This window comes from Felis catus, chromosome E1 (genome assembly GCF_018350175.1).
Source record: "Felis catus isolate Fca126 chromosome E1, F.catus_Fca126_mat1.0, whole genome shotgun sequence".
Lineage (NCBI taxonomy): Eukaryota > Metazoa > Chordata > Mammalia > Carnivora > Felidae > Felis > Felis catus.
This window is the reverse complement of record NC_058381.1, coordinates 46,372,400-46,391,425: the sequence shown is the minus strand read 5'-3', so window position 1 is coordinate 46,391,425 and position 19,026 is coordinate 46,372,400. Positions and strand designations below refer to the sequence as shown.

The 19,026-nt window shown below is 44.7% G+C and overlaps 1 protein-coding gene across 2 annotated transcripts in view; it reads right to left on the bottom strand.

Annotated features, from left to right (window-relative positions):
- Positions 1 to 328: 328 nt before the first annotated feature.
- Positions 329 to 19,026, bottom strand: part of DCAF7 (DDB1 and CUL4 associated factor 7) — a 30,607-nt gene continuing 11,909 nt past the window's right edge. The window contains exons 2-8 of one of the 2 annotated variants that reach the window (XR_002149273.3): positions 12,802 to 12,960; positions 11,952 to 12,063; positions 11,472 to 11,590; positions 8,446 to 8,655; positions 7,378 to 7,495; positions 4,955 to 5,192; positions 329 to 401 (exon numbers count right to left, since the gene is read on the bottom strand). Coding sequence is in view for 1 of the 2 variants with exons in the window: in XM_019818090.3 (XP_019673649.1) it covers positions 5,020 to 5,192; positions 7,378 to 7,495; positions 8,446 to 8,655; positions 11,472 to 11,590; positions 11,952 to 12,063; positions 12,802 to 12,960 (891 nt within the window). In the remaining variant the exon portion in view is untranslated. Of the gene's footprint in view, positions 5,193 to 7,377; positions 7,496 to 8,445; positions 8,656 to 11,471; positions 11,591 to 11,951; positions 12,064 to 12,801; positions 12,961 to 19,026 lie in introns of both variants that reach the window. The other variant, XM_019818090.3, reaches the window with a different exon arrangement.

The following is a 19,026-nucleotide window of genomic DNA, read 5'->3' as shown; positions in this document are numbered from 1 at the left end:
CTTCTGGCTCCTACTCAGATCACCCAGGTGATCACCTCCTCTGGGTGATCACCTCCTCCTCAGGAGGCAGCCTGTAAGCCTAAACATACCCATTATTGCATAACACTGCCAGTAATTGTTTATGTGGATGTCTCCTCTGGGAGACTGCAAGTAATTTGAGGGCCATGGCCCCTGGCATAGGGTAGATGCTCTGTGTTTGGTTAAAGGTGATGAGTCAGGCTGTCAGATAGTGTGATGGGCTGGGGCAGACTCTAATCCCCCAGCCAGAGTCTCTGGAATGTGCCCACAGTGGCAGAATGGGAAGAACTGAATTCATTACAAGAAGAAATTCAGTCTATACATGTTCAAGTTTTATTACAAAGTATGATGGGCAGAAAATACGGTACTTCTTATACAGGAGGCTGAAACAGAATGAAAGGGTGAAAATTAGGTTTAATATACTCAGGAAGCAAGAAATAAAGTCATAGACGTAACACTCCACTTTCAGGTGTCTTTGAAGTAGCCTTCAATGGAGATTTACCATTGTGGTTTCACAGCACAGTGTTGACATTTTATTACAAGCCCTGTGTACAATCAATCCTGTGATAATAATATTTTAAAAAGAAAAATGGTGATAGTACAGTTCTGCAAGGGGGCAGCTTCCTCTCCACCTGACCATGGGATGTCACAAAACCTATAGTATAGAGGAAAAGCTTAAATATATAACAAGAAATTAAGTTCAGACATACTAGGCTAAAGGGGGCAGAAACTGATTGGCTAGAGCTTAACATTTCAGAGAATAAGAAATCTCCATTTTCTACATAGAGGTTTGTACAATCATGCTACAAGTTCACACTCGGGGCGGGGGGGGGGGGTGGGGAGTCACTGACAGGGTCATAATATACACAGAAACCCAAGCAAGTGATTCATTCTCAACTCAAGCAAGTCAAAGCTTTAGGTCACCAAGTTTTGTCACACACTGTATTACCACAGCCAACCCCAGGTGAGAACATTTCTCTTAAACAGCAGACACCACAAGTCCATATTCACTGGGTTGTCCTCAAGGTGGGTCCTTGTGAGTTTTCCAGCTGTTACACAGACTGCCAACATCTTTCTTCTTGAGTTCATACTTTCACTAGCTTAGCTGTTTCTGGTTTGATACACCAGTCTAAGCCTCTCTGGAAAGGCACCTGCATGTTTCCATACTTAAAAAAAATAATATCCACAAAGTAGCCTGAGAGGACTGGGCCCATACTGTGTAGCCACACCTTTGACTTTGAGTGCCAGCGGCAATGACAATGGTGGGAGAAAAGGGTGCAGGTGGGAGAGGTGGGCAAGGCTCTGCAACATGAGACACTCTGGACAGCTGGCCCAGCCAGTACAGAGAGCCTTGTCCAGGGTTCACAGTGACTACTCAGCTTAGCTCTCCTCCCTGGGAAATCACAACCTAAGTGCCAGGCATGACCCTCCTTCCTCATCCTGGAGTGCAGAGAGTAAAGGGAAGTGTCTTGAATGGAAGACCATTCAAGTAGATGGTCTCCCTTACTCCAAGCCAGGAGGCAAAGGAGCTGCCATATTCTCAAACTGGGGAAGGTGGCAGGACCACACGGAGCTGCCCCTCCCATGTGTGGTAAACCCTGCAGCTCCCACTGTTCTTACAGCCTCAGAATTCGAGGCCCAGGCTGCAGCAGGGAGAAAGTTCCATGGTGGCAAGGCCAGAGGAAGAGAAAAGAAAAAGGAGGGGGAGAAAAGTAGGCATGACTGGTTATAACCTCTGCTTCCTCTGCTCTGTACAAATCTACAACCAAGAAAAGCCATGGTTTGGAATGGTCACGGGACTCCCAACACCTACAGATTTCTGCCACCAAACATCACCTATGGCTGCACTACTGCAGGAAGAGGCTCCTGTCCCCAGTTACCCAGGTCATACCCGATGAATGGCCCAGAAAGGCTGACAAGCCGAGGGCACAGTCTCATTCCATGGCCACCTCAGACCTTTCCTGCCCTTTAATATTTTCTCCCTAGATCTAAAGAAACACTTACCATTGACTTTCTCCCAAATCCTAAATCTCCTCTGAAAATTTCAGCCAAAACTATCATCAAAACCTTGTAGGAGTCTCAATTTTTTCTGTTTCTTTCCAAATCTTAACCAGTTCTTTGAGAGCTGATCCTCGTTCTGTTAAGAAATTCTCACCCAGTTATCAAGTATCTTCCCTCTTCAAGTCCTCAACTTGCTGTCTCATTCCTCCCTGGAAGGAGAGAGTTCCAACTCTTCTGGGTGTAAACACTCAAGTCCTTGAAGGACTTGTACCCATTCACCAACTCTCTGATGTGGTACCTTAGGCCGAATTTATTCAGCACCTCTCCCTCCCCTCAGACAAGGAAAACAGAAGCAGCCTCGGCCCAGGGTGCAGGAGCACATCAAAGGGCCACCACCAGGAGAGCAGAGCCCAGACACGCCGCTGCTGCCTGGCCTTCCCAGGGAAGTCCTGGCCGCTGCTCCTCTCACACCAGAGGACAACAGATGCAGAGCCTCCCACCCATTCCCTCCTGGTGTCAATTTGAAAATCTAAACCAATTAAATAGACACTCGCTTTTGAGACTACAACAGATCTCCATTTCCTGGAGCGTGCCTGACTAAGAGGCTTTCTAAATCTTGAGACTACAGAAATCCCCCCCTCAGCCATGGGGCCATCTGGCCTCTGGTAAAAACGGAGGGCAAGAGAGCTGATCAAAATACCAGCATCTCAGCAACTGTGACTGTGTGTGTGTGTTTGCTCAGGGAGACTGGGGAGTCTCACCTGGGCCCCAGGTGGGATGTAAGGAGGAGGACTGCATTGCAGGGCCTAGGGAGGGGTGAGAGGGCAGGGAGTCCACAGGGCAAGGGAAAACCACCACCAAAAGTTGTTGGTTTCCAGAGTAAATAACAAAATTATGCAAACATATTCTAATTACTATTGGCTAATATCTTTCCCTTGTTTTTGAGTTCCGGTCGACAAATCGTCTCACCATTCAGACCACGTTTAAGTGCAGATCAGGAATCTTAACTTAGAACTCAGTGCCCCAGCAGGCCCAGCCCCTCCTATCACCTCTGACCTCCACTTCAGGCCCTTTTCCATGGTAAGGACATGATGGCCTCCTAAAGCAAGCAACCATCAACTCAGACTTGCTACCCTTAAGAAGGACCCTGGAACCAGCAAATACAATTGCAAACAGAGGAGGGTTCTGACCAAGAACTGCTTGCTTCACGCTGCCAAATGACACAGAGCAAATCTGGTAGCAACTGCAGAAAAGTCAACCTCAAATGGATGGCAAGCTAACGAGCCCCAAATCCAGAATAATAAAGTGAAAAAGGAGGGGAAATACACGAAGAAAAGAGCCCCCTTTTTTGAACGAGCCCCCGTGTAGTAAAGCGAAGAGCCGTGACTTTAGGGATACAAATACATCTGCTCTGGAAAAGAAGGCTCGACCAAAAGAGTTTAAGGGCCCAGGAGAACAAAACTGTTTTGTTTCTCAAGCGCAGTTGAGAACCCAAGCAAACAAAACCACCAGCCTTGAGGTCTGCGACTCTCCTACTGAACAGATGCGCAACTTAGAGGGGCTCAAAAACCTGTTTCAGAACACGACAGACCGAAGTCCCCTCGGGCTCTGAGCATGTCCCAAACTCCACCTGCCCAAAGACTCATCTTCCACTGGAATCACACACAAGCCCCCTCCATGGAACTCACCCACATAACGGAAACAGACACTGTGGCCTGCAAGTCCAATACTGCTCAGAACCTGAATGGGGTGGGAAGGTAACAGGTGTGCACAAACTGGCTGGCCTGCAGCTATCTATTCACTTGACGGCCAGGGATTATCACAGCCTATTAGTCCACTCCTTCCAGGGGCTGACGGTCTCCCACACTGCACGGGAGACCTTGTTCAGGATCAGATGCACTGATGATGTGCCTCTCAAGCAGGACTCTCTCACCCCACGGCGCTCCAAGAGTGGCCAACCACCAGTCACAGCAAACTAACCAAACAGAGATCAAAAAGACCAGCTTACAGATTGTGCTTGTCTATCATTCAAGCCATGAAAGAAAATGGTCTGAGACTCACATCTGGAGAGAAGAACAGACTAGGAAACTGTGTGCTGGAAATGCACTCTAAGCTCAGCTTTCCTGAAACCATTCCCTTCAAGTCAGGCATGCCGTCTCTCTCAGCTCTAACACGTTCCCAGTAGGTCCCACCGGGGTTGGACAGAGGTACTTGAGGAAGTAACAGAAGGCTTCCCATGTCTGTTTTGGAGCCCAGAATGCCCTTGCGAAGAGGCAGGCTGAGGAAAGGTGAGAGAGCTGGCCGACTTCAGAGCACCGGGGCGGTTTGGGACTCCCGGTCAGGTATGCTGCACTCAGTGATTCAAGAAGGCAAACTGCTCATGGGGTCAAGGGCCCAGTGCCAGATCCAGGCACTGAGGGGAGAGAGGAAGTGCTAAGAGGGTGGACTAGGAAACAAAGGCAGAAACCAGGAAGAGTAAAATTCTTTTCATAAAAAAATTAGCCTGATAGGTAAAAAATATACATACAAAGTTGAAATTTGTTAAAGACATTGATAGTAAGAGGAAAAAACTCCAAATTGGTATTGTTCCCACTTAAGTGCTAACATGACATGGACACGGATTGCTGCCTTAGGCAGCAGACAGAGAAGAGACATCTGGGACAGATGAATACAAACACAGCCAGTGCCTGTAATGCTCATTAACACAACAGCTGACAAACAAATATATAGAAAAGTTTAATGGAGGAACCAAAGGAGAAGAGGAAAGGAGAGAACATCTTAAAACTCAGCCCTGGGCTGAGGAGGCGCCGACAGCACTGAGTCTGGCACAGACAGCGATGGGATGACTGGCCAGGAACTCCTAGAGCAGCTTCTGGTAACAGTGGTGCAAAGCAATGAAAGACATACTGGCCACCAGAAACACGTTGCTTCTTACTTTGGGGACGGGGCAGAGGCAGGAAACACACAAGCCCCTGCCACGTGGGCAAGGCGCCGCCAGTGCTACACTCTGAGTATCTCCAGGCAGTTGTTGTAGCAGATGGCAATCCAGTCAGGCTGAGTCGATGCCCACTGCACGTTGTTGATCTCTCCTTCGGCTGTGTAGGCCAGGATAGGGTCCTCGATGGCCCGGGGCATTTGCTGGATGTCCCAGATGAGAGCCTGGTGATCATCCGCTAGTGACAGAGAAAGCCAGCAAGCAAGGTCACAAGTCAGGAGGATAATGATCCCAGCATCTGGGGTAGGTGGAGGTATCACAGTTCACAAAGCATTTGCTCACCAAGGGAGGTTTTATTTTAAGCCCCCTTTTTATAGATGAAGAAACTGAGATTCAGAAATGTTAAGGAACTCGCCCCAAACCACGGAGCTATGCAGCCAGGGAATGGCAAAGCCAGGACTCGGAGCAAGGCCTCTGATGTGTCCCAGGGCCCCATTTGCTGCAGCAGAGCTGAGATGGTAGAATGGGACTTAAATGGGCACCTCTCACCTGGGGCAACATCAAGAAAGGATGATGGGATAAAAAATGATCCCCAAACACGTCATTTTCAGCCACTTAAAGTATTTCAGCGATTAAAGATACCTCTCTAATGATTCCACTTAATGGGATTTTACCCCATTTTATGGACTTTTATAGTTCGATGAGGTGCTGTTATCAGATGAGATAAAGTGCTGAGTGGACACATGTTATTAAAAACAATTTTCCCTAGAAAAGTGCCCTGGGAAATACCAGAAAGAAGGTAATAACCTTAACAAAAATAAATAAGCACATGAAAAATGACTGGAAGAAAATATATAAAAATGAAAACAGCGGTATTATGAGGATGGCAAAGTAATGAATTAGGTTTACTTTTTTCTATTTGATAAGTGATCTGTAATGTGGTTATTTACTTTTATAATCAAAATAATAAGTTCTTAATTTCAGAGACGAAAAATAAAGAGGCAATGACCTTCAATACCACGGTGTCCCCTGATCCCATCAGCCCATCCTGATGTGAAAACCTGTCTCTGATACACAGTAGATCTGAATAAACTAAGCCCTAACAGGCCAGGCTCATGTGGGCAACACTAGCCTTCTACCAGGGCCGTACAACCTGGGCCCTTCCCAGGGACAACCTCTGTCAGGAACCCTGGGGGTTTATTTGCAACATTCAGGACCTCTAAAGGACTAAGTTCCTTTTCCTCGGTGCTGCTCTCAACCAAGCGCATTCTTCAGCCACAGCTCCTTCACCTGAAGGGACTCAAAACAGGTGCAACATACATAGCAGCGAGCCAGACAAAGGCAGCTGCCAGGAGCAGAAGATGGGTTTCTACTGGGGGGCACTGGTACTGTTCTCCACAAACAATGGACAACATCTTTCTTTTCTCCTTGTCTCACCCTTCCCTATCCACACCCCTGGGGGAAAAAGAAGGCCACAACGAAGGAGTCAGACCGCAACCCGAGGTGCACAGGCCATAGGCCCCCAACTGCTCCTCAATGACATACAGGCATGAGCAGAGGGCCAAAAACAGGAAAAGTTTCATGCCTTCCAAATTAATACTAAAATAGCAGAAAACCACCAAACGACATTGCTCCTTTGGCTCCATAATGAACAAGAAAATGAGGATGCTACTGATTAGCGAGGAGAGGGAAAAGTATGTTAGAAGGAAACCTGAGGCACTGAAAATGAAAAAGATAAGGAGCAGAACACGACGGGGCGAGTGGAATCCTGTCTTTATAAAATAAAGGGACAGATATTCATACTAGGGGATGTGTGTATGCATGCACCCACATAAAAAGGTCTCAAAGAGACACGCTGTTGTTAGAGGTCACCTCTACAGAGAATGGGACTGAGGCGGAAATAGGGCAGGAAGGAGAAAAGGTAACTTTCACCTTCCTATTTTATATACCTCGGTATTGTTTTGATTTTTAATAACAGACTCATATTATTTCCAGAATAAAAGCACACTGACTACCAGCATATTTTTAAGGGGTACAGTTTTTGGTCTGGCAAATGGTGAGATGGGGACTACAAGTCACACACCACTGATCAGGCCATGCAGTGCCTTCAACACACCCAGAGCCCACTGCAAGTTCGTTCTGTGTCCCCAGGGAGTATCAGTGTGAGGCACAGCCTACAACTGATACATGATGTGAACGGTATACAGAAGAAGCTCCACTATCACGGAGATACAAGGTCATCTGGAAATCTGGAATGCTTCCATTTCACAAGTGGAGGGAAGCTCCAAATTGAGTTCCTTTGTTAAAGTTCTCAAACCATCCTTAGAAAATAGTTAAGGATTACACTTCTACGGAGACAAGAAGAAGATCTCCTGACCTCTCCCTCCCCATTGCTCCTCCCCACCCCCTTCCACCATGATTACCTGCAGTGCAGATGTGGCAGGATGAATGCGGGGCCCAAGCAATGCCATTGACACATGCTCGGTGGTTGTTTAACCTGGCAACAGGTGTGCAGGGAACTCGGACATCCAGAATCACTACCTGCAGAAATAACAAGTAAAAGGCCCCGGAACTTCAGGGTGTAACAGGAAAATAAGACACTACACTACACAAGAAAAAAAAAAAATTCGAAAGCATAACTTGTCCATTTGTGGATTAAAGACCATTAGAGACAAGAGGGTCTTGGTCCCAAAAGCAGCGATAGGATTGAGAAAGGAAGAAAAAGACCCAGGTAGTTTATAGTCTGTATCTCAAACAACATAGGGCCTTTGAACTAAAGGTGAGAAGCAGGAGAGGTAACATGAATTTGGATAATCCACCAAGTCCTATTAGATACATGTGCTAAGAATTCTGTGCATGTTCAGCTGACAGAATGAGAGCCCTCTTCCCACAACCCCCAAAGCAGAAAGTGAAATGTAAGAAGTCTGAGGTACTGGCTTCACCAAAAGTTCATCACTGTATCATCTCCACCCACACTTCACTGCTTTTATCAAGCAACAGGCCACAGAGAGTTGCCACTGCCATGTGTGTTTGCTAAAGCTGGAAGAATCTGTCCAGACTCGAGAAGGGGATAACCGCCTGTTTCTCTACTCAGCACCATAAGCACATATGATTTGGTTTACTTTTTAGACACTGCTTTTCTTGGCTCCAACTCCAGTGCTCCAAACAGTAAAAGTTCTTAACATGCGGTCCTTGTTCTAGATCAGGCTTTCTCAATCTTACCACTCTTGACATTTGGGGTAAGATAATTCGTTACTGGGGGCTCTTGTGTGCATTGCAGGATGTTTAGCAGTAGCCCTGGCATCTGCCTACTAGATACTGGTAGCACCGTCCCCTGCCCCCAAGTTGGGACAACCCACAATGTCTCCAGACATTTCCAAAAATCCACTGGAGAGAAAACTGCCACGAGCTGAGAGCCACTCTTCTAGATATACTAAGCAGTCCCACCGTTAGGTGGCCAAGCCTATGTCAGCCTGAAGCAGGGCACTCACCTCCATTCCATCCATGGCCATGGTGGCCAGGTAATTCGGGTCCTGCTTGTTCCAGCAGAGCCGAAGTAGTGGGTGATGCTGTGGGTCTTCATAAATGATGGTGCTGTGTTCTAGATGGCGGAGGTCAAACATCCTCACGGAGCCATCAGCGCCCACAGAGGCAAACATGTCCCTGCCACCCCCAGCCCGACTAAATGCAATATCATAGACCTGTTGGTGAATAAGAAGTTTCAGTCAGATTCAGATGCGTCACCTTCTTTTCCGGTAGCAGGGAACTCGGCTATCCCTAGCTCACCTAACCCCCCCACCTCAAGACACAGGAGGAGGTAAGTAAAGCCAAACAATATCTGTGAATACTGGCAGCTGAGAGCTCTAACATCAGTGACGTTCCAAAGAATGAAGATCATTCTGCTACACAAATTGGCTGGCTTCTTCCTGCATTCCTGCCCTTCCAAGTCTTTTTCCTCCCACCCTGGTGATAAAGCAAAGACCAAATACCCTGCTGAGCAGCAGGGCACAAGTCTGAGCAAGTATTCTGTATGCTGAAAGCCAGTAGCTGTCTTCTGCCACACTATAAAATTGAAACATTTATTTCCTGGGCTTTGGTGGCTTTTGTCTGTGCGTGATCAGAGACGGATCCATGACCACCACATTAAGGCCATCAATTTGAGAGGTGGAAGCAGCCCTCCTGTGGCCACTTAATAGCAGCCAGGCTGGTTCTGCTGTGAAACCTGGACCTGAGACTCATTTTCAAGAAACAAGTAATAGCAGTTTTGAATCATGGGAGACTCGGGTGTTCCTATATTCACAAAGAGGTTTAGTGTCACTCGCTTATCCTAGGACATGCTCGGCTTCTTCTCCTAGTTGGTCTGTGTTGAGAAGTGAATCAATTTAGGTTTTGAATAATTATTTTCTGCATTTATTACTTGCTGCAAACATTGCACACCTCTAATATCTATGAAGTATCAGAGGCAGAGAGCAACAGAGAAAGAAAGGGATGAGAAGAGACAGACAAAGCCAGAGCCAGAGCAGAGAGAGGAAAAAACTGAAAAACAAATGCCAAGGACCTTCTGGGGTCAAGGATAGTAACAGTTGACTTCTGGGAGACATAAGTGGCATCTCCACTACTGTCACTCCAGCCTTCTTGAGGTTCTGCCTAAGGGACAGTGCCAAAGGAGCATCTATTTCTATTCAACCTCATAAACTCCTTTTTCTCTGGCTGACGATGAAGAAATTGAGCTTCTCTTTCTACAGTAGGAATTAGGAGTGGTTCAAATGCAAACCGGGTCGGTCATGACAATGAGGCCTCGCAGGTCTAGGCTCTGTCTAGCACTGTCCAGCTACATTAGGGCAAGGGCTGTTTACAGGATGCGTACCCCACGGGCTGGCTCCAGGTAACTCCTGGGGACAGGGACACCACAGCTGCATCGCTGCAGGCAATGTGGCCGAATGTGTAAAGCTCTCCCAGCTCTGAGTGACTGCTCTTTCAGCCGTGTTCCACCGGGAATTTCATCATAAAACAAGGGAAGGTGAAAGTCCCCGCTACCCTCCTCCACACTCTGCGGCAGGCAGCAACTAGAACCTCCTCACAAGTCTCCACTTTGACAGAGAGAGGTAGAGTGAGAAAAGCAAAGGCCTAGGAGGTGTCACTGCTTCTCTGAGAGCCAGGGTGCTGTCCCAGGGTCGGTTTGCTGTTAAGACCCATTCCTGGTCCTTGCTCCTGGTAGGGAGAAGCTAAGGTATTCTCATTCCCTCTCTCTGTTCCTCAAGTGTCTCTGGCAGTGGCTGTATCCTCTCCATGGTTTTAGCTTCTGCCAGGGAGACACAGCCCCTGGTTCCCAGCCCCTCTAGTCGACAGACAGTAGCAGCTCCCCACTGCTCCCATTCTCCCCGTCACCTCACTGCTGCCAGTGTGGCTTTCCAGCTTCACCAGGGTCTCTACGGGCAATGCCCTAGGTTAAAGCCCGAGTTTAAATATGTAGAGTAGTTCTAGTTGTCTGGGTTGGATCCTGACAGAGAAGAGCAGGCTAAGTCGTCACGTAACTAAAACACAGCAAACTGTTCCACTTGATGCCAAGAGGGCTTCCAGAAGTTCCTTACTGGTCCTCTCTGTAGGACAAATTGTTCCTTTGCCCTTTGGCTTAGCAGCAACCAAGTCCGGCAGTCTTGTAACAGATCTTACCCTTAGGGGTGCAGAAAGCCAAAGACCAAGCCCTTGCTAAGAGTGATAACCTGGTCACCATCTTCCTATTCTGGGGACAACCTCAAGTGTCTGACCTGAGGTCAAGGCTTTTTTTTTTTTTTTTTTTTTTAAATCTGTACTAATACTCCTTGCTACGCAGGGTAAGGGAGAAAAGAAAAGGAAACACTACCCACAGGAAATCAGAGTACAAGGAGCATGCAGCAGCTCTGGGAAGAAAAGATTTATGACCCATTTCCAAAAGCATTCCTCAGAAAAATGCTTTGATCCAAACACAATCACAAAAGCTCCCCCCAGCTTTCCCAATAAACATTAGGAGAAACATCACCATGAAAATAAGCCATATTCCATTCCAAACTGTATTAAAATTATTAAGGAACATACTAGACTTTCATAAGCCAAGTTGAGAGAAAAAATGATTTAGGTTTGTCTGCCAAGAACTTTTCCCTCTACCTGGTTTCCCCCCACTTCCTTCCAAAAATTAATATATTTCAAAATAAGTGTTATTTCTGAATCACATCAGGTCCAAGTTTGTCTATAAGAGAGTTCATCATTACAGAACAGCAATCTCTGGCACAAAAAACTACACATGGCAGATTAAGTTGTTTATATCAGTCAAAAAAACCCCACACAAACATTAGTTTACAAGGGTCGCTCACTGCTATTTTTGAAACATTACTATTTTTAATTTCAACAGGAAGACATTGGCATTCTATTATGATTTTCCACATGCTATGTAGCATAGTAAGAGAACGGTCTGACCTTGAACTGAAGGCAGCTCACAAGAGAGCGGGTGAGGAAAGCAGAAGAGGAATGGGATCATTACCTCCTTGTCATGCGCGATCAGCTGGGTCTTCACATGACCAGACACAAGATTCACTCGGCCCAACACCTGCCCTGTCTCCAGCCCCCAGATGGTACATGTCGTATCAATGCTGGAGGTACCTAGAAACAGCCAGTGCAAGTCAACGGCTGACAAGAGTGAGGCCTCCCTCCTTGCACCTACTCCTCTGTTTAGCCCAGGAGAGGACATGCCATGGATACTTGCTAGCATGAGAAGGGTGCCAGCAGAGCCAACAAGAATCAAGTATTTAATCCTTATCCCAGGACCTTAGACTCTGCTGACTAGATATACACACATGGGAAGCTCGCGCCACATGAAGAATTCATGACCCGTTCCATATTTTGCCTCTTTCTGTCTTGAGCCCATCTAGGATACATGCATGTACCTCAGGCTTAGTGTTATATCTGAGGAAATGTATCTTTGCTTCTTCAAACTGGAATATGCACTCCCTTGTTCCCTTACCTAACAGATAAGGATCCACCTCATTCCAGTCAAAGGAGGTCAGAGGAGCACAGAAATCGGAGTTCTTGTTATTGTTTAGCAAACATTCCAGCCGGGTTTCTGTTTCACCAACCTGAAGGAACAACAGTTTTTAAAAATCAGCTAGTCTTATCTTCACAGAAAACCTTTAAAAGCTCTGTTTAGACAATACCTTATTAAACAGAAGACACAGGGGAAGAACATACAGAGTAATAAATTCCAGAGGAACTCCCTGAACACTAATTCTTTGCAAGCTTTTTCCTCCGCCCAGCTTTGGTCTCCAAATTTCCACCCCCCGATTTTCCTAGAGGACAGGTCTTCTCACCTTGTCCAACCCAGAATCTCTGTACCCTGCCTGGCTGGCACTATACCTCCAGGCTAGAAGAGATGCCGCTGATGACCAGCTTGGCTGAGAGAGGTGAGGCTCCACAATCCAACCATATACTTTACTAGCATCAATGGCCCACCTTTGTTTCTAATTTACTCAAAAATATCTTGGCTATAGACAGAATAAGAAGGCTCAGATAGCCCCGCCCATCCCACCCCACCCCCAGAAGTTTACCTTCATTTCCTCAGGTTAACTGAGCCTCAAGTTTCCAGGGCTGACTGGAGCCTGACTGCAGCAGGACTTCAAAGAATCTTGGCTAGATTTATTAAGAAATCTGCTGAGCCAAACAAGGTCATTCCAGATCCACTACCTTTGGTTTCTGCCGGGCTACAATGACACTCGCTGCCTCCAACCCCAGTCTGTTCTCTGTGACTCCATGGGGCTTAGTAACAGCTGACATGGAGAAAGCCCATTGGTCGGGCTGCTAACTGAGCACCTGCTTACCCTCCACACACGGAGATAGTCGCCACTTGTTGCCAGTAGGTCTGGATAGACACCTTTGGTGTCTGGGATCCACATGAGCTTTGTGGTGGGGTAAGGATGGTCGAAAGTGTTTCGACAAATAAACTCTGAACTCTCTTCATCTAAGCCAACAAGCTGAACCTGTAAAACAACCAAATTGAGCCACGTAAACATTTGTTTTTCTGGTGCAGTATCAAACACATCAAATCCTTCCCCCCATCTCCCAACACCCTGGCTAGTAATGTGCTTATGCACAAACATGTGTCAAACAAGCATTCAAGAACCCAATCGGCTGTAACTGGCATAAAATGGTTGCAGGGGTACCTGGGTGGCTCAGATGGTTGAACATCTGACTTTGGCTCAGGTCATGATCTCACAGTTTGTGAGTTCGAGCCCCACATTGGGCTTGCTGCTGTCAGCACAGAGCATGCTTAGGAAATCTGTCGCTCTGTCTCAAAAATAAATAAATCTTAAAAAAAAAAAAAAAAGGTTGTCATTGATGGTCAAGTTCCCTGATTTCTGGGCTACTTTTTCTTAGAGTGGATATGGACCAGTATTAATCTCCATTCTTTGCTGTCAAACTCAATCTTGCCCCATGAGAAATGCCACTCATTATACATTTGCTTATGAACTCCCACCAACTGGAAGATGGAATGGGGAATTTTTGGTAAAGATCCATAATAAGTGGATAAACACCAACCACACAGCAGAAAAACAGAATTCCTTCTAATGTTGCCTGACTTCAGTCTTAGATACCAGTGTCTTTCTGCCCATTTCTTGTTTAAAAAAGAATTTTATTTAGGTTCAGGTGCATACAATAAAATTCACTTTAAGTGTACAGTTCAATGATTTTGAATGTATACATTTGCAAAGGTATACAGCTGGATAACCCCTCACAGCAATTAAGATATAGAACATTTCTATCTCCCCAAAAAGTTTTCTTGGGCTCCTCTGCAGTTAATCCCTTACTCTTAAGCCCCAGGCAACCACTAATCTCTAGTTTTGCCCTTTCTGTAATACTGCACAAATGGAATCATACAGTACTGAGTCCTGTGACTAGCTACTTTTGGCATGATGCCCCTGAGATTCATCCATGTTGCTGTGTGTTATCAGTAGTGTCTTCTCTTTTATTGCTGAAAACATTGCATCATGTGGAAGCACTCTATCCATTTACCAGATGATGAACTTTCAGGTTATTTCTAGTTTGGGACCATTATAAATACTGCTATGAATATTTATGTATAAGTTTTTCTTAGACAAGCTTTCATTTTTCCTGAGTAGACAACTAAGAGTAGATTTGCTGGGTTGTGTTGTAAATGTAGTTTTAACTTTATTAAAAAACAAACTGCCTGGGTGGCTCAGTCAGTTAAGCATCCAACTTCGGCTCAGGTCATGATCTCACAGCTCATGAGTTCAAGCCCTGCATCCAGCTCTCTGCTGTCAACAGAGCCTGCTTCAGATCCTCTGTCCCCATCTCTCTCTGCCCCTCCCCCACTTGCTCGCACGTTCTCTCTCAAAAAAGAAATAAAAACATTAAAAAAATCAATCATTGCTATTAAAAACAAAACTAACCTGTTTTCTAGAGTGGCCGTGTCGTTCTGCATTCCCACTAGCAATATAGGAGAGTTCTAAACACTCCACATCCCTGTCAGCACTTGGTATTACCAGCTTTAAAAAAAAAAATCACTGATAGGTGTGCAGCAGTATTTCAATTTGCATTGAACCCTAGTAACTAATGACAGTATCTTTTCATTTGCTTATTTGCTATCCCTGTTTATTTTGTTGAAGCCTGCTCAGATATTTTGTCTTTTTTAAAAAAGACTTAAAAAAAATTAAATAAAAAAGACTTGATTTTTTAGACTCAGAAAAATTGGGCAGAAAGAACAGCGTTCCCATATACCACCTGCCCCCACACATGTACACAACCTCCACTATCAAAGTACCTGCACCAAAGTGGTCCATTTCTTCAACGGATAAACTTACACCAACACATCACCACCACCCGAAGTCCACAGTTCACCCTTTGTGTTGTACAATCCATAGATTTTGACAAAGGTATAATGACATGTGTCCACCATTACTGGATCATACAGAGTAGGTCCACTTCATTATTCACCGGTTGTTTTCTTCTGTACTGAGTTTTGAGAGTTCTTTGCATATTCTGGATGCAAGCCCTCGCTCATGTTTCCACAAGCATCTTTTCATAGTCTGTGGCTGTCCTGTCATTTCCTTTCAGTGTTCTTTAGAGAACAGAAATTTTAAATTTTGATGATGTCAGTTTATCATTTCTTTTCTTACTCATGGTTTTGTGTCCTTGCTAGGAAATCCTTGCCCCACCTCAGGTCACAGGTTTTTTCTGCTTTCTTCTAACAGTTTTATGGTTTTAGGCTTCACATTTAGGCCTGTAACCCATTTCAAGTTAATTGCTTTTTAGGGTGCCAAGTATGAATCAAGGTTCACTTTCTTTTACATATAAATGCCTGATTGTCCCAACATCATGTGATGAAAACTACCTTTTCGCCTTTTGAGTTACTTTGGTCTCTTTGTTGAAAATCCACTGACTGTGTACTTGCGCGTCTATTTGTGGAGTCTCTATTCTGTCCTATTGATCTATAGGCCTATCCATTTACCAGTACCACATCATCTTGACTGTAGTAGCTTTCCAGTGAAGTCTTGAAATTAGATGGTATGAGTTTTCCAACTCTGTTATTCTTTTTCAGAATTGTTTTGCTATTCCATGTATTTGCTCTTCTGTGTAAATTTTAGAACCAGCTTGTCAAACTCTACAAAAAGCCTGCTGAGATTCAGCTGGGGATTATGCTGTATCTATAAATCAATTTGGAAAACCTGCTCTCTTAACAATAGTGAGTTATCTGGCCCATGAAACAGCATATTTCTCCACTTATTCAGGCTTTCTTTCATTTCTCCCAGAAGTGTTTTGAAGTTTTCAGTGTACTGGTCTTGTATTTTTTTTCATTAACTTTATTCCTTAGTGTTTTTATCCTATTATAAATGAAATTGTTTTAAAAATTCCATTTCCATTTTTTTTTGCTACTGTACAGAAATACAACTGACTTTTGCACATTGATTTTGAATTCTGTCACTTTGCTAAATTAGTTGTTAGTTTTAGTAGCTTTTTTTGTAGATTCCCAAGGAATATTTATAGATCTTGCTACCCATGTCTGACTTTTAAAAACCTAGATGAGTAAACCTATTCATTTTTATGGAACATCTACAGGCTTTCAAAAACCATATAATGCTCATACATATATAGATGATGTATGAAGATGTAAAAGGAGAAAACACCCAGTGCCCTAAAACACAGTAACACTGCCTTAAGATAGCAATAAAAGTGATGTCACAGGTAACACATGATAAGCTGCTTGTTTGTGACAGTTAATTGGTAACAGTTTAGAGGAAAGAGCAATAATTCAAAGGAGGCAAGTGAGGAAAGTAGAGATAGGATCTGAGCAGTCTTCGTGGGAGGGTTCTGAGGAGGCCAAGAAGGAAAGGCACCCGGGCAGATGAGCGTACTAAGGTGGCAAACTAAATGATCTAGCTGGTGGCAGCAAGGAAACCTGTCTGAGGAACCATCTGAGAGAGCAGTGCAGATGGGGCTGGGAAGGTGTGCCTGGGGCAGGCCGCAGAGCCCTGAAAGGAAACCGAGGACCTAGATGGGCTTTCCCCTGTGAAGGTGTCTAAGAAGGCAGCAGACTATAAGGCCTTGGAGGTGAGTATGAGGCCTGGTTATGCCGGGGAAGGTTGTCTGCCAGGCAGGGGCTCAGCCCAGAGTTCCACAGGAAAACTGAGGAAGGTTAGGGGCCCTATGGTGGCAGGTAGTGAGAAGGGCAAGGGGCAACCAGAGATGACCACAAGAGGGATTTTGACCAAATGAACAGTTCCTTGAGAATTTAAAATTCTGACCTTTGCAGAGAATAATAAAGAAGGAAGATCCTAGATGGAATGGGGAAAACTGGCATCAGCCTTGGTGGGGGAGGGAGGCGAAAACATGAAAAGTTAAATTTGGGGGTTCACTGGGCAGAATAAATAATAAGTCTCTCATACAGATTTTGAGCCAAATGTTTCATTCATGTATTTATTCAACAAATTGTAATGAATGGCTACTTGGTGCCAGGAGCTATCTAAGTGCTGGGGATATGGCAGCAAGCACAAGAGACACAATTTCTCTAACCATACAGATATTTACCGTGCGGCAAAATGGAGAAAACATTACACTCCCTTCTAGAAGCTACCTTTCAAGTCATCAGAGATTTCTCGCCAGCTTCGAAATATCAGATCCTGTGAGCATTTGCCACATAGGATCCTCTTAACCAGACATTTAAGGCTTTCTACCACCTGGCCCTAGCCTATCACACTTGCTCTCCTATTTACCTAGTTACTGCTTCTCATCTTTTCCAGGTTCCTTTCCTTACACCGTCCTCTATGCTTGTAAAACCCTCCTACCTCCTTTCCATCAACTCAAATCCCACCCAATTTTAATATAGCACAGTGGCATCAGGCATCCAGGGCCCCTTACCTACCGCTTGCTAGCTGTAGGAACTATGTTCCTTAACCATGTTACTTAACTTTGTTAAACTGGTTTTCCAATCTGTAAAGTGAAGACATTCACAGCACCCACCTCATAGAGTTCTTTGTAACACTCTGTATATAAACAACCTTTGTAAGTAAATTACTTAGGCTAGTGCCATACTTGGTGTGTGAGCTTTTAATAATACTACTGCGTCCCACCTCCTTCATAAGCCATCTGGGTCTCCCCGGTATGGTGATCTTTCAGTGTTGATCTAGACCATCCATTTGGTGACTTACCCCATACTGCCTCATGAAAGCACTTACATTACTGTCTTCTGCTATTTCACTTAGTAAAGGCCTTAAAAACCGGGCCTGTCCTACTTCTGCTTGTACTGCAGACAGCAATGGTCTCCAAATCTGGCCAAATCCAGGTTTACCTGGAGTGCTTTACACATCCCTGGAGCCCCCAACTCTAGCACAAGATTCTGATTCAACAAGTGTCAAGTAGGGCCTGGGAATCTATATTCTTAACAAACTCCCTGAGGGGACTAATTCGGCAAGCTTTGACAACCTCTGCACAACAGTACCTCCTAACCCAGGGAAGAAGTAGGTAATGGCTGGGATTTAAGCTTTCCTGATCTCCCCAAAGACTTCAAGTGTTGCACAGACCTGTGTTTTATCCTTAACCTGACTTTAGCTCTTCTGCTCCGAGTCCCCAACCAAGTATTGACAGGAGTAACACCTGGCTCTCACTGTTACCCATGAGTCATTTTTGTTCAGACGCTCATATGTTTATAATGTGGTGATGAAAGAGAATGGAAGTCCTCTGTGAATATTCACATAATACAGAGGGAAGTGGTAAAGTCCCCTGTTAGCTCCATCCCCAATTCGACTTATTCTCAAACCAGTTTGGTAGGTATCTTTCCAAATGGTTCTCTGCGCATTTGTATTCATAAGTATCTGTGGGGTGTTTGAAGAAACATAAACAGGCTTGGACCAGAAAATGTATTCTGCAACCTGCTCTTAACTTATCTTGGAAGGTCTTCTCATGTCAGCATAACAGCTCTAGCTCATTCTTCTGTAACAGGCTGTGTTAGGCACACCATAATTAACCATACACAGTCATTGTGGTTATATCCCATTGTTTGGCTATTATAAACAATACTTTGTACACATGTGCAAATGCTTTATTGGATAGATTGCTAGCAGTGTAATTGTTGCATCACATTTTAAATGTTAACACCACAGAAACTATGAGATAATTTGTGTTAAGCTTAAAAACACAGTTAAGAGATTTGATCCAACAGTTTTCAAAAAGTCTGCTTCCATTTACACTTTCATGAACAGTATATGAGAGTGCCAATTTCTCCACAACTTTTAAAACACTGAAAATAATCTTTTACATTTTTTCTAATCTGATGGATAAAAATGGTATTTCGCCATTTTACTCCTGAGGCTGAGCATGTTTACTATTTATACTTCTGATTAACAGTAACCACTGTTAATTATCTATGTTCTTCCAATGGATCAAGTATAAGAACCATACTTAATGCTTTACATGCATTACCTCATTTAATCCTTTCAACATCTTCATCAGGTAGGTACTATTCTTCTTCCCACTTTCCTAGTTGCTTGAGTAAAAGAGATGGTAAGTATCCTGTCCACAATCATGAAGCT